At 44.6% G+C, this 13,449-nt stretch overlaps 1 protein-coding gene across 1 annotated transcript in view; it reads right to left on the bottom strand.

Moving 5' to 3' along the window:
• Positions 1 to 13,449, bottom strand: part of LOC147709194 (uncharacterized) — a 575,919-nt gene that overhangs the window by 312,153 nt on the left and 250,317 nt on the right. Inside the window, exons 10-11 of the mRNA XM_086925447.1 lie at positions 3,809 to 4,023; positions 2,971 to 3,046 (exon numbers count right to left, since the gene is read on the bottom strand). Of these exons, the coding sequence (XP_086781573.1) occupies positions 2,971 to 3,046; positions 3,809 to 4,023 (291 nt within the window). The remainder of the gene's footprint in view (positions 1 to 2,970; positions 3,047 to 3,808; positions 4,024 to 13,449) is intronic.

Below are 13,449 nucleotides of genomic sequence, written 5' to 3'. Positions count from 1 at the left end.
ACACTATAAGTTCGACGTGGTATACCGTCCAGGGGTCAACAACCCGGCAGACTATTTGTCGCGACACCGGTTGGCCATCGGCCCAGGAACTCGGGGTGAAGTGGACGAAGGCACAGAATCATTTTTAAAGCAAATAGTAGAAGATGCCTGCCCGTGGGCGCTGTCGGTGGAGGAAATCCAGGAAGCTATCAACATGTGCTTGCAAGCAATAAAACAAACGCTACACAACCATCAGTGGAAGGTATTTCATCAAGGATCCAGCAGTTTGACAGAAGAAGAGAAAGAATACCGGCAAGGATTTGGTGATGTCGGGAGGAACTAAGCAAAAGATGCAAGGGGGTTATACTCCGAGGTAGGAAAATGGTGATTCAGGCCAGGATTGGGAAAAGAACAGTAGAACTAGCACACCAGGTCCACCAAGGAGTTGAGAAGACAAAAGCAAGATTGAGAGCGAAAGTCTGGTTCCCGGGGAGGGACAGGGTGTCTGATAACGGGAGCCGAAGCCCCCACCATGCCGGTTGTCACCGAAACACCTAGCCTGACAACGTGGAACAACGTGAGTCTGGACTCTGGCAGTTTTTCCTGGACGGGAGACATATGGTGGTGATGGTGGACAGCCATTCCAAGTTTCCGGTGGTGGCGGAGGTAGCTTCCACAGTTTTTGAGTACCTCAAACCAATATTGGAGAAAACATTTGCATTCCTTGGGATGCCGGCAGAGATACAGACTGACAATGGACCCCCATTCCAAGGTCAAGAGTTCCAAGAGGATTTGCTTTTGAACAACACCTGACACCGCAGAATAACACCCCATTGGCCTTAGGCCAACGGGGATGTTGAAAGGTTTATGAGGACTCTCAACAAAGCGCTGAGGATTCGAGTTGATCAGTCTGAGGATCTAGAAGGGTGTTTGCACCGGTTCCTATGAGCGTATCTCCAGACTCCACCGTGCACCACCCGGTGTGCACCCAGTGACCTATTCATGCAGAGAGCCGTGAGGGATGTGATTCCTACCAGTGAAAGATGGTCCCTATTAGTACTGGATCCGGTACGTACCCAAGCGAGAAGACAAAGCACTTCTGACAAAGCCAGCCAGAGAAGCAGAGCCCGACCAACAGTAATCCGAAGGGGAGACTATGTCGTTGTCAAGGATAGTCCAAATTTCGAACACTGTTTGAACAAGAGCTGTGAGAGGTGGTACAAGTGAAGGGATCCATGATCACAGCGAAAAGGATTCTCAGTAGGTGGTGCAAAATGCATCATGGTTCAAAAAGGTCACCGTTCCTACAGCCGCTCTGGAAGCAGATGAGAGCTCAGAATTTAAGGGGGTCGGAAGCTCGCAGAGCATGGCAGCTCCAGGGAGTCTTGAGCAAGCGGCCATTATGGAGAGTGGCGAAGAACCAGAAACTCCGATATCAGTGGTGGTTGAAGGAACTGGAGATAGAACGGGGAAAGTCCCAAGCTCCGGGGAGGACAACGTTACCAGCTGAGAAGCAACCCCCAACTCAGCACCAGACTGAAAGACTTTGTGTGCCACGCAGCAAACGAACTGTGAGCAGAAGTGTGGACCCTGCGGACACTGCACCGTTTGTTCTGTTAGTTTATTTCATTAGATAATTGTTTTAGTTTATTGTTTTGTTCTCCCATTGGTTAGATGGGATGTAGTGAGCCACACAGTTACTACCCTACATTGTTGCAGACAGCTCCCTGGGTCGGGTACGGGCCAGGGAGTATAAATAAAGGTGGCATCAGGGCACGTGACTGGCGGCGCAGAGAACTAACGAGGTGGTCATGTCCCTTCTTTCCAGCGCCACTGTAAAGTAGATCCAGTGCCCCTTAGTGATCACCCCTGCCCTGATGCTGTTAGCCACAGCTAATGCCCCATAGGTCCCACACAATTACAGCAGCCATTCACAAACTCTTCCGTATGCTACAAAGGGCTCGAGTAAAACTCTTTCCCCTGTTTGGGAGGGAACAGAACACCCCAAAACTGAATGGAGGTGAAGAGTGCAGGTTTTTACTATTGTGGGAAAAAAATGGGAAAAATGTGCCATTGCATGCAATGTCATACTGTGGAAATGACAACGGTGGCCAAAATGAAGTTGCATGACTGTTCCAGGACTATGCTTGAAAGCTGTGACTGCTGAAGTGTTCCAAGTAACTCCTGGAAAGTGTTGTGAATTTCAAAAAGGTTTAAACCTACACACATGTGAATTGTTTTCTGACAGGGGTAGATTTCACCTTTGTTTGTGAATCGAGCACTCCTTTTCCAGATTCACACACAATATTTATCCACCTGGCACCCTGTGAAGACTGGTCAACAATAGAAAAAGACCCAAAAATAAATGAATAAACAAATACAAATATATAAACATGAGTAGCAAACGTTTCCATAAGCTTAGAGTAATTCGCATCAACTTGTCCATTCTAAGACGTGCAATGCTAATATTTACGTTATAGACAAGGCATGCCAATTAATGCCCTGTAAACAATATAATATTGTGTTGGTTTTTCAGTGAATTTTCTCCCTGAACTTAATAATTAAGTGTATTATATATTTCTTGCTACCTGATATTTTGTCATTGCATTGCACTGTAAAGAAAAGCTATTTTAGCTGAATTTAATAGAGCTCTGTTCACTGCACGATGCACATAGGTCTCACAAGGGAGTGCATACCTCAATGACCCTACTCCGACAGAGAACCTTTGGATTTTAAAATGTAGGCCAATACAAAAAAATAACATTTCCAAATATAGATTGAGTTACATCCAATTTTTCCTTTAAAGGCTCGTATTAAAACTGTGTTATTTTGCACAGTGCTGCTGTAGGCGGCAAATAAAAACTTAAATATAGACAGTTCTTCACCAATGTAACAATGAAAAGAGAACATGTTCACAGTACTAAACTACTGCGAACTGAACCACTGATAACAGGTCTTAGGATTAACTTGCTGATTCACAGAAATACTTACCTTTTTTGAATTCTACTGCTTTATCATCCACAAGTACATTTATTGCATTATTAGTGGTCGACATCCTCCATTGCACCTAAACAGGAAACAGGAACAGCATGAACCGGATGTATATGAAAAGCAGAGGCTCTTTTAAAAGGACTGCAGCTGAGCCCTCACCCTTACCCCCAGTAGGTGCTGCCACGTCCCCTGAAGCAGCCTAGTGTGCCACGTGGCCCTATGCAAGCAGTAAATGATGACTATGATATCAGTAATAACAATACAAATATGAATTGATAATAGTAGCAATAATGATCATAACGAAAATACATAATTATACTTATACTACAGCTACTAATACTACTACTAATAATGATATGAAGAAGAATGATGATAATGGTGATAATAATATAAATACTCACAATAATAATTATAGTAATAATAATAATACATATACATATACACTATACTAATACTACTGCTACTATTAGTACAACTGCTCATAATAATAACAATAACAATAATATTAATAATAATAACAATATACAGAAAACATGATAAATATACCTATACTACCGCTGCTACTACTACAAATATTAATAATAATAATAATAATCATATAAAGAAGACGAACTATAACAATGGAGATAATAATATAAATAGTCACAATATTATAATAATAATGCATATACACTAGACTAATACGACTGCTACTAATAGTACTACAACTTCTAATAACTACAATAATAGTGATGTTTAACTATTGTTATTTTTCTTAATAATAATGATCATTCTTCAGCAGACAGCAGCTCTTCTCTGATGGCAGACCTGGCTCTGGTGAGGTGAGGGCAGCACTTACTTTGAGAGTTCCTTGGTAGAAAGCTACAAACTGCACAAAGGCCGTGGCGTTGGCGTATCCGCTGCTCACCCGCACTCTCTCTGTTTGGCCCTGAAGGGTGAACACGTTGGATCCTTTGGCGGATGAGAGTCTGACTATGACATATTCACCAAGGCCTTTAAAGCGGTATTCATCACCATTAAAGGTGGAAAAGTGCAGACTTCCGTACACGTGACCTGCAGGAAAGAAAAGGCGGTGACAAGACAGCATTCATCATTATGTCTCTGAAAGGATAACATTGTTTGATAACACAAAGTACACCCTGTTATGTCTATCATATTATTATTGCGTTTAAAACAATGCTCCCATATGGTTTCGAAATGATATGCTGCAGCACAAATTTAGATTCTTCTAAAATCGCTGAGTTTTTTTTGGTGCAGAAACAAATAGAGTACAGAGATGTGGCCGTACTGCACCTGGCAGCGTATTTGCCCAAATGATAATTTCCCTTCACCCCAAATATTCCCATTGCAACTAATTTTCCCCCAGCTATTGACCTTTATATGTCTGTTTCTAGCTTGCAAGACAAGCAATAAATATTCTTTGTGTTGTCTTTCCCATTTACGTGAAAGCAGTCGCCCTGAAGTAATTTTTAAGTTTGGCTAGAGGCACCTTTAATGTGTGAAAGAACTGCTGAGATTACAAAATACCGAGAGAGAGGGGTTTTGGTTCAAACCCTTAAGCATCTGCTTGATGAAAGTAAAATTCTATTTCAGGACAGAAGGCTCCGATTATGCTATCTCATTTCTTTAATAGAAATGCCCAGCAGCCATAGAAACAGATAAAAAACCACAATACCCATAAACACTTGGGCAATAACCATAGAGTCTCTGCTATATAAGGCCATGTAGATAGTCCCACTTCCTCTTTCTTTGCTGCTCCGCAGCCAGTTAAGTGCTTTTCTACTCTTTACTTACAATTTGCTGTGCTTTACTTGACTTTTGATACGCGCTTTGCTCGCGCTTTGTGCTGTGCTGTGCTCCACGTTTGCTCGTGTCTGTGCCGCTTTTCGCTTTAATTGTGCCGCTTCGGCGTTGCGGTTGGGAGCGTGTGTTCACCTCCTTTGCGGTCCGGGCGCTTTGTGCCCGGGTCATTTGCCAGTGGAGTGGGAGTTGGGGTTGTGGAGTGCTCGCGCTGCTAGCGCAAGCTCTTCTCATTGATTTGAGACTGCCGGTTTCCGCGCAAGCGGTAGAGATTTCCGGCGCTCCGTGTGACTGTCTGACACCGGAGCTTCTCTGAAGGACGTCCATTGCGACTATCACACCCACCGCCTCTAATTTAACCCCATACTGACGCCGGTTGCTAGAAGAAGCTTCAAGCAAGAATAATTTGATATAGGCTCTGCCTAGAGTGCTTTTTGTTAGACGGCAAGCCCTCCCTCCACCTTTTAATTGATTTTGAAGCGTTTTTTTCAGCTTTCCTTGACTTGCTGTGGGGTTTTTGTCACTCCCCCCTGACTTTTGCCTTCAGAAAATTTATTTTCAGTTATCTCGTGGGCAGAATTACACTATTGGTGTATCATGGCTGAATATTACTATGAAGATGACAATGAATATGAGGATGAGGCCTCTGAATCTTTTGAATATGACTTGGTGGAAGACCTTGATAAAGGTGTACAACATTCCATGAACAGGGCATTTGTTCGTGCAATACATCCTCTTAAGAGACATTTAACCCAATATTCACAACAACAGGGTTGGGTCCCTATATCACTTAAGTATTCCAGTTCCCGAGGTAATCCCCATTCCTCAGACTTTCAGCGATTGGCTAAATCTCTGTCCACTGCCAAGTCCTCATCTGCGACTGTTGATGTAGAGGTTGACGACCAGCTCTCCTCCTCTTCCTCAGAGCACGTTCAGCCAACTCTGAAGAAGAGGAAATGCAAAGAACATTTCATCCTCCGGTCCTCATCTTTGACCCCACGGAGATTGTCCACCCCAATTCCACAGCTTGGCTCCCATCCCCAGCGGTGGCAGAGTATGTGCAGCAACGCATCCATCAAACTTTTGAGAAAGAGGTCCGTGCACGTCTCCGTTCGAAGTGCCCTAGACCGGACCTGGTGGACAACTTGGCAGACACACCAGAGGTGGATCCCACCATGGTGGCTCATCTTCGAAAGTTTGCAAAGGACCAGAAGAAGGGTCTGGATCGTTCCTGGCGTTCATGCCAGGACAAGCTCCTTGACACGCTGGGCCCCCTTACAAAGATTTTGGATCTTGGTTTCATGGCCAAACAGTCATCGGAGATGGTGGATCCGGATGAGCTTATCGAGTGGGCTCAGAGGGCGATTTGCCAACTTGGCAACTCCAATTGCGCAATCTCCAGTGAGAGGCGTCATTCTATCCTTTTAAAACTCGACCCCAAACAGGGAGAGCTTTCTACTTCGGAGTCGGGCCCTGCTGCACAGGGTTTGCTTTTTGGTCAGCCTTTCTTGAAAGAACTGACCCAGTTTGTCAATACCTTTAGTGGATTAGACAAAGCCCAGGCATCACTTCGCCGGGCCTTGCGTCCGGTTTTCAACAAGGTCGGACGAAACAGGGAACGCTCGTTCGGCCGTGGTCAACAACAACCCAATCAGAGAGGGTACCAGTCCCACAGAGGAGGGAATCAGGATTCCGGCAACTATCAAAAGTCAAACTTCTATCCCTCTAGAAAAGGCCGCGACCAGTACAGAAAGGAACGTTCCGGTGGATATCAAGATTCCGCAACTTCAGGTGAGCCTGATTCCTGCATGCAGTGTTGTCCTGGGGGGCAGGATTAGTTTTTTCCTAGACAATTGGCGCTTGATCTCAAGCGATGCATGGGTGCTGGAAACGGTCCAAGGGTACAAAATAGAGTTCTATCAGCCCCAGGGTCAACCTCATCTTCCCTCTCCTCTTTGTTTTTCCCAAAAGGATCAGGAGTTCATCACTGAGGAACTCCAGTCTCTTCTCTTAAAAGGGGCGATTTTTCCAACCGTGCGTCATCCACAAGGGTTCGTCAGCACGGTCTTCCTTGTGGAGAAGAAGGGAGGAGGCTCAAGATTGGTGCTCAATCTGAAGGAGTTCAACGGGAGAGTGGTCTACAGACACTTCAAGATGGAGGGAATCCGTCTGTTGCGGGATCTTCTGCGCGAGAAGGACTGGATGGTTCGTCTGGACCTCAAGGACGCTTACTTGTCCATTCCCATCTATCGCCCGCATCGTCGCTTCCTCCAGTTCCACTGGCGGGGGACTTGGTAAGAGTACCAGGTTCTCCCGTTTGGCCTCTCGTTAGCACCTTGGTGCTTCACAAAACTGTTGAGGCCGGTCGTGGAATCTCTTCGCAGTCGAGGAGTTCGGTTGATCATTTACTTGGACGATATTCTCTTTCTGGCGGATTGTCAGCTAAAGCTAATGTCTCATCTGGAGTGGACCATAGAGCTCTTGCAATCTCTCGGCTTTCTGGTGAATGTCCAGAAGTCTGTGTTGCTCCCGACTCAAGTGATAGACTTTCTGGGTTTCAAAATCAACACTCTTACATGTCAACTTCTCTTACCCAATCAAAAAATTTGGTATATCAAGAGGGAATTGACTTCCATTATTACGAAACTGACTGTGTCATTGAGATCATTAGCACGAGTTGTCGGACTCTTGGCTTCTTCCCTTCAGGCAATCTTCCCGGCTCCGCTGCATTACAGAGCCTTGCAGCGCCTGAAGATTTGTCATCTCCAAAACGGCCTCAGATATTCGGATCATGTTCCTCTTTCGGAGGGGGCGAGGTCAGAGATGCAATGGTGGCTGAATCATATGGAGGCTTGGAATGGTCGGGCTCTGTTCGGGTCCACTCCAGAGGTGGTGATTGAGTCGGATGCCAGTCGGTGGGGCTGGGGGGCCCGATGCGGTCCGGTCTCGACGGGGGGACGGTGGTCTCCCCAAGAGCTCTCACTCCACTTCAACTGTCTGGAGCTCCTGGCGGGATCCTTTGCGATTCGTTGCCTTTCGCCCCTTCAGTCGAATGGCTGCATACTCCTCCGTATGGACAGCGTATCGGCAGTCTGCTATATCAACAAACTGGGGGGACTCGGTCGAGGTTACTGGCGGAGATTGCCAAGGATTTTTGGCACTTTTGTCTGCAACACAAGTTTACGGTTATTGCAGAGTATCTCCCTGGTTGCAACAATCTCATTGCGGATTGGAATTCGAGGCATCTGATGGACTTCAGCGATTGGAGACTTCATCCTCGCGTGTTCCGTCATCTCCTCCAGACCTGGGGACGATGTCAGATAGACCTCTTTGCGTCCCGTCTCATCACTCAGCTTCCACTGTTCTTCAGTTGGAGGCCGGATCCGGAGGCCCTAGCCACGGATGCCTTTCTCCAACTGTGGCCGAGAGCGCTGTGCTATGCCTTTTCCCCATTCATGATGATTCCCAGGGTCCTGGCTTACATGAAATGCTACCAAGCAGAGTTAATTCTGATTGCTCTTCTGCGGAGGGCTCAAGCATGGTTCCCGGATCTCCTGGAACTGGCTTGCGCGGTACCGTTCCTTCTTCCCCAGAAGTGGAATCTCCTGCTAGATCCTCTTCAGAATCCGCATCCACTGATTCTGTCAGGCTCTCTCCTTCTTCTGGTGTGGCGGATTTCGGGGAACGCTGGTCGATCCGGGGCCTTTCGGCGGACGCTTCCAGATTCATCAGTGACGCCTGGTCTCCTGGTGCCTACAAACGCTACAGAGGCTCTTGGAAGCGTTGGTGTGACTGGTGAGTTCAACGGCAAGTTAATCCAACATCAGCTGATTTTTCTGTGATGGTCAATTTTTTGGCCTCGCTTGCTTCTTCGGGTTTGGAATATCGCACGGTGAACAATTTCCGTTCGGCTATTTCCGCGGGTCATCTCCACGTAGACGGTAAAACCGCGGGTGAGCATCCTTTAGTTGCTAAATTGCTCAAAGGTATCCGCCTTGCGAATCCTCCACGTCCTAAATACGTTTCCCTATGGGACGTGTCTATTGTTTTACGTTTTCTGGAAGCTTGGCCGGTCAATTCTTTGCTGTCCCGCAAACAGCTGTCAGCCAAATTGACTATGTTATTGTGTCTAGTTTCCTGCAAGCGGATTTCAGATGTCCGTGCTTTGGATCTAGCCGGACGCAGTTTTACTCCTGAGGGCGTCACGTTTCGTCTCTCTAGGCGTACCAAGACCAATACTGCGTGTATTTCCTATCCGTCTTTTACCGCACATCCTAACCTTTGTGTTGTTCAATGTCTCAAAGATTAAGAAGTAAGTACTTCTTCTTTTTGTTCTGATATGCAGGGTCATTTGTTGATCGCTTTACAGAAGCCCTTTCGCCCCGTTACCCCGGCTACTTTAGCTCGTTGGGTACGTTGGCTCATGGCAGAGGCTGGTATTAATGTGTCTGTGTTTGGGGCTCACTCTGCGAGAGGGGCTATGGCTTCTAAAGCCTTCTCGTTGGGTGTTACGTTGTTTAATATTATGAAGGCCGCTGATTGGTCCTCTGATTCTGTTTTTAAAACCTTTTATTATAAGCCTATTGATCATGTTGTGGTGGATCAGCTTTAAACAAGCATAATCGGAGCCTCCTGTCCTGAAATAGAATTCAAAATTTGTGACAAGAATTTTCAATTCTATTAAGGACAAGGAGGCGAGGATTATCCCACCCGTTCTGTATTTATTATTGTTACCGTACATATGTTCATGGATTTCTTCATGTTGACAAAACGCCATTGACTTGTTTTTTCTACCCACCCTTCTTTTGTATGCTCATGGTTGCACAGAATGTGTATTACGGCTCTGTGTCTCTTTTCAGGATCTGATCCCAAGTGATGAGTCTTCTTTGAGGCCTGGTTTTTCCTGACTGCCTGCTCCTTTGAGGTTTGGGATTCCTGTCTTCTTCTGCCGTTGCCATTCTGGATTCTCCTGCGTTGTCCTGGTTTGGAGATGGTGTTCCTTATTTGACTTTCAGTGATTGACTTTCTGTTTTCCTTGACCAATTTCTCACCAAAGAAAGAGGAAGTGGGACTATCTACATGGACTTATATAACAGAGACTCTATGGTTATTGCCCAAGTGTTTATGGGTATTGTGGTTTTTTATCTGTTTCTATGGCTGCTATCTCATTAAAGAAATGAGATAGCATAATCCTCGCCTCCTTGTCCTTAATAGAATTGAAAATTCTTGTCACGAATGTTTGCAAATTTTGAATTCTCATTATAGATCAGTTCACAAAGTATTTTCTCTTCATTAGCCGCATCAATTTCATTGGTGCATTACATGAATGATTTACCTATAGATTGCATAGTTTGTGGTGCAAAATGCATGGACTGTACATTTTCCTCACACTGCTAGGCAAGACAGTTGTCATTGATATTTTTATTTATGCACACTGGTAGAACATGGGGTCTGCTCTCAGCACAGCTTCCCTCAGTGTGCAGACAGACTAAAGTAATGACTGCCTGGCAGCCATCTTTGAAAGGGGCCAGCTCCCAATGGAAACAACATTGTGTGACGTCATGCTTGGTTCTGTGTAGTATCTCACCATGGGTTCTATGTGGAATTCTTCTTTAAATCAACTGCGCAATGTGTGCTGGAACGCACACATGTTTCCGCTGACTATTAATGCTCTCAGCGTCAATGTGCGTGGTCACGCATTGGCGCCATCTTTAAGCTTTGGGGAGCGCAAAAAATGAATGGTAAAAAGTCCTGATGTGAGTCGTCACGCATGGGCGCCATCTTGTGCAGTTGGGAGCACTTTCGGCAGACAACCTGTTAACTGAGGAGTTCTTTTCTATGCATTTGGCAGAGCGGCTTCACTTTAAAAGTTTGGCACCTCGTCAAGCATATCGATGGTGATTGGTGAATCAGGATTAGAGTGTTAGTATTGAGATTTTCTGCAAATGTTCTCAAATGGTGTGTGTTTAGCAATTCAATGAGTCACAGTCTTCAACAGTGATTGGCACACCTTCAATTTTCTTTGTTGAAGAAGTTTATTTGTGCTGATCACAAGTGCAGCGGTAATTGGCACACCTTTAATTTATTTTGTCAGTTTATTTGTGCTGATCACAAGTGCAGTTGTGATTGGCACGCCTTCAATTTACTTTGGCAGTTTATTTGTACTGATGTCAAAAGCAGCGGTGATTGGCACACCTGTATGTTTATGCGAGTAAAGCAAGATAAAATTTGCCGTGATATTTTCTCGTGGAGCAAAGTGATTTCACCGTTCTTCTGTGGTGAGCTTTAAAAAAAATACAGAATATTACAAGGTAGTTGAAACGTTTTATTTGTTACCTTAATTTTTCATTTATTTTGTTCTTTGTGCTTTTCACAATGTTAAGGGTAATTTTGTTTATCTTGTTGTTATACCAAGTTAAAATGTAGAACGTGACACAACCACCTTTTTTCTTGACAAGTCCAGGAGAACCAACTATAAAGTGGCAAAAATTGAAGAAGATATTTGTGAACTATGCGAGGGTTTGTGGGACAAACGTAAGCGCTGAGCGAAAACATTCCTTACTTCTTCACTGTCTTGGAGGGGAAGGTCAGGAAGTTCTTAAGCATTTGCCAGAGCTTAGTGCTGCTGATCAGAGGACATTGAATGAGTACGAGATTTGCATTCTTAAATTGGATCGACACTATCTTCCTCGTTTAAGTACAATAATGTAGAGATATCAATTTGGTTTGCGTGAACAGAAGAAAGATGAGTCGGTAGAGTAATTTGTCACAGGGTTAAAAAGCTTGTTGCTTCCTGCAAGTTTGGTTGTGCAATGGAAGAAAGAATTAGGGATCAGTTTGTCTTAAAATGTGCTCATGATAAAATTAGAGAGGAGCTGTAGTTGAAAGACGATCCACCCTTGGATGAGGTTTTGGCAATTGCAAAAAGAGTGGAACACATGATGAAATGTGTTGATGAGTTAAGCTCTGTTAAAAACAAGTCAAATACTTTGAGCAATAGTGTTGAAGAAGTTGTTTGTCAGGTAAAAAGTAAAACCTCTGTTGAGAGTGACGGGCCAAATCTTCTTGTGTTGCTGAAGGTGTCTTTTCACTGGACAACTTTTTCAGATGTGAGAGAACAGGCCACAGAACGAATGCTGCATTCTGTCTAGTTCTACATTTCAGTTGCAATGCGTGTGGGAGGAAGGGTCATTTTGCAAGTATTGTAAAAGCAAGGTAACAAGGAGGGGACTGTCTCAAATCAAAGAACAACCACGGCTACAAGAGATCATGTATCAGGTAGATGATAAAAAAGAAAAACATCCCTCTCATGTTGTCACTGTCAAAGGTGTTGAGCTTGAGATGAAGTTGGATTCCTTTTTGCATCTCACCATGATTTCCAATGAAATTTTTGATGTGCATTTTGGAGACAAAGTCACACTTCCAAAAAATGACGTTTCTCCTGTTGGTTATGGCGGTTTACTGATAAACATTCTAGGTTATTTCTAAGCTTGTATTGAAGTGAGTGGACGCATGACTGCTGGTAAAATATATGTGGCCAAGAGAGGGGATATACTTTAGGGTGGCCTCATTAGCGTTTGCTGGGTGCCCTTCTCAACCCCAATGCGGTGCCTCAAGTCCAAGTTCAGGTGGTGGATGATTATGTTGCTAATCTAGCAGAACGCTTTGCTGATGTTTTTGAAGACAAATTAGGGTGTCTGAAAGGGTACAAACATCACATAAAATAGAGAGAGGGTGCTGTCCCTGGTGTTGCAAAGGTCAGGAGAGTGCCTTTGAACAAGCAAGCTGGTGTGCAGAATGGGATTGAACGTTTAGTCAACATGGGAGTCATTGTGCCAGTTGAGGCAACAGAGTGGTTGGCTCCGATAGTTGTGCAAAGAAGGCCAGTGGTGATATAAGCCTCTGCATTGACTTACACTCACTCAATAAAGAAGTCGTTGAGGATAGATTTCGACTGCCTAACATCGATGAGTTGGTTGGCACTTCGGTAGGGGAAAAGTACTTCACCACACTAGATCTTGCCTCAGCCTACCATCAGGTGGAGTTAGACAAGCCTTTGCAGGATTTGATGGCCTTTGTGACACCCATGGGAACCTTTAAATTTCTGAGGGTGCATTTGGGCTTGTTTCGGCTCCGTCTGTTTTTCAACAGATCATGTTTAATGTTCTTAAGGGTCTTTCAGGAGTGAAGTAATATCAAGATGATTTGTTGATTTATGGTAGCACTACAGCAGAGCATTTCTCAAGGGTTTGTGCAGTTTTTGAATGCCTGAGAAAGGCCGGTTTGACTCTCAAAAAGGAGAAATGTAGGTTTGCTGTGGAAGGAGTAAACTATCTGGGTCATTACATCTTAGGGCAGGGTGTTTTTCCAAAGAAAGGACTGGTTGGCCCCATTGTGAACATTAGTGAGCCTTCTAACAAGTAAGAGTTATTGTCTTTTTTAAGAATGGTATAATTTTACTGTATGTTTGTTCCGGGGTATGCAGATAAGACACAACATCTTAGGAGGTTGATGGGCAAATGTGTGGTTTTTGAATGGAGTACTGAGTGTGCCATAAAGTTGGTCTCCATCAAGGAGGATTTGAAGAAAGCTCCCTCCTTACAAGCTATTGTGGCAGGTGAAGAGACTCACATTTAGACTGATGCTAGTGCCAAGGGATTGGGAGCAGTGTTACTTGAA

This window comes from Lissotriton vulgaris, chromosome 6 (genome assembly GCF_964263255.1).
Source record: "Lissotriton vulgaris chromosome 6, aLisVul1.2, whole genome shotgun sequence".
NCBI classification, from domain to species: Eukaryota; Metazoa; Chordata; class Amphibia; order Caudata; family Salamandridae; genus Lissotriton; species Lissotriton vulgaris.
Note: the sequence above shows the minus strand (reverse complement) of the source record. Positions and strands in the feature narration are given on the sequence as shown.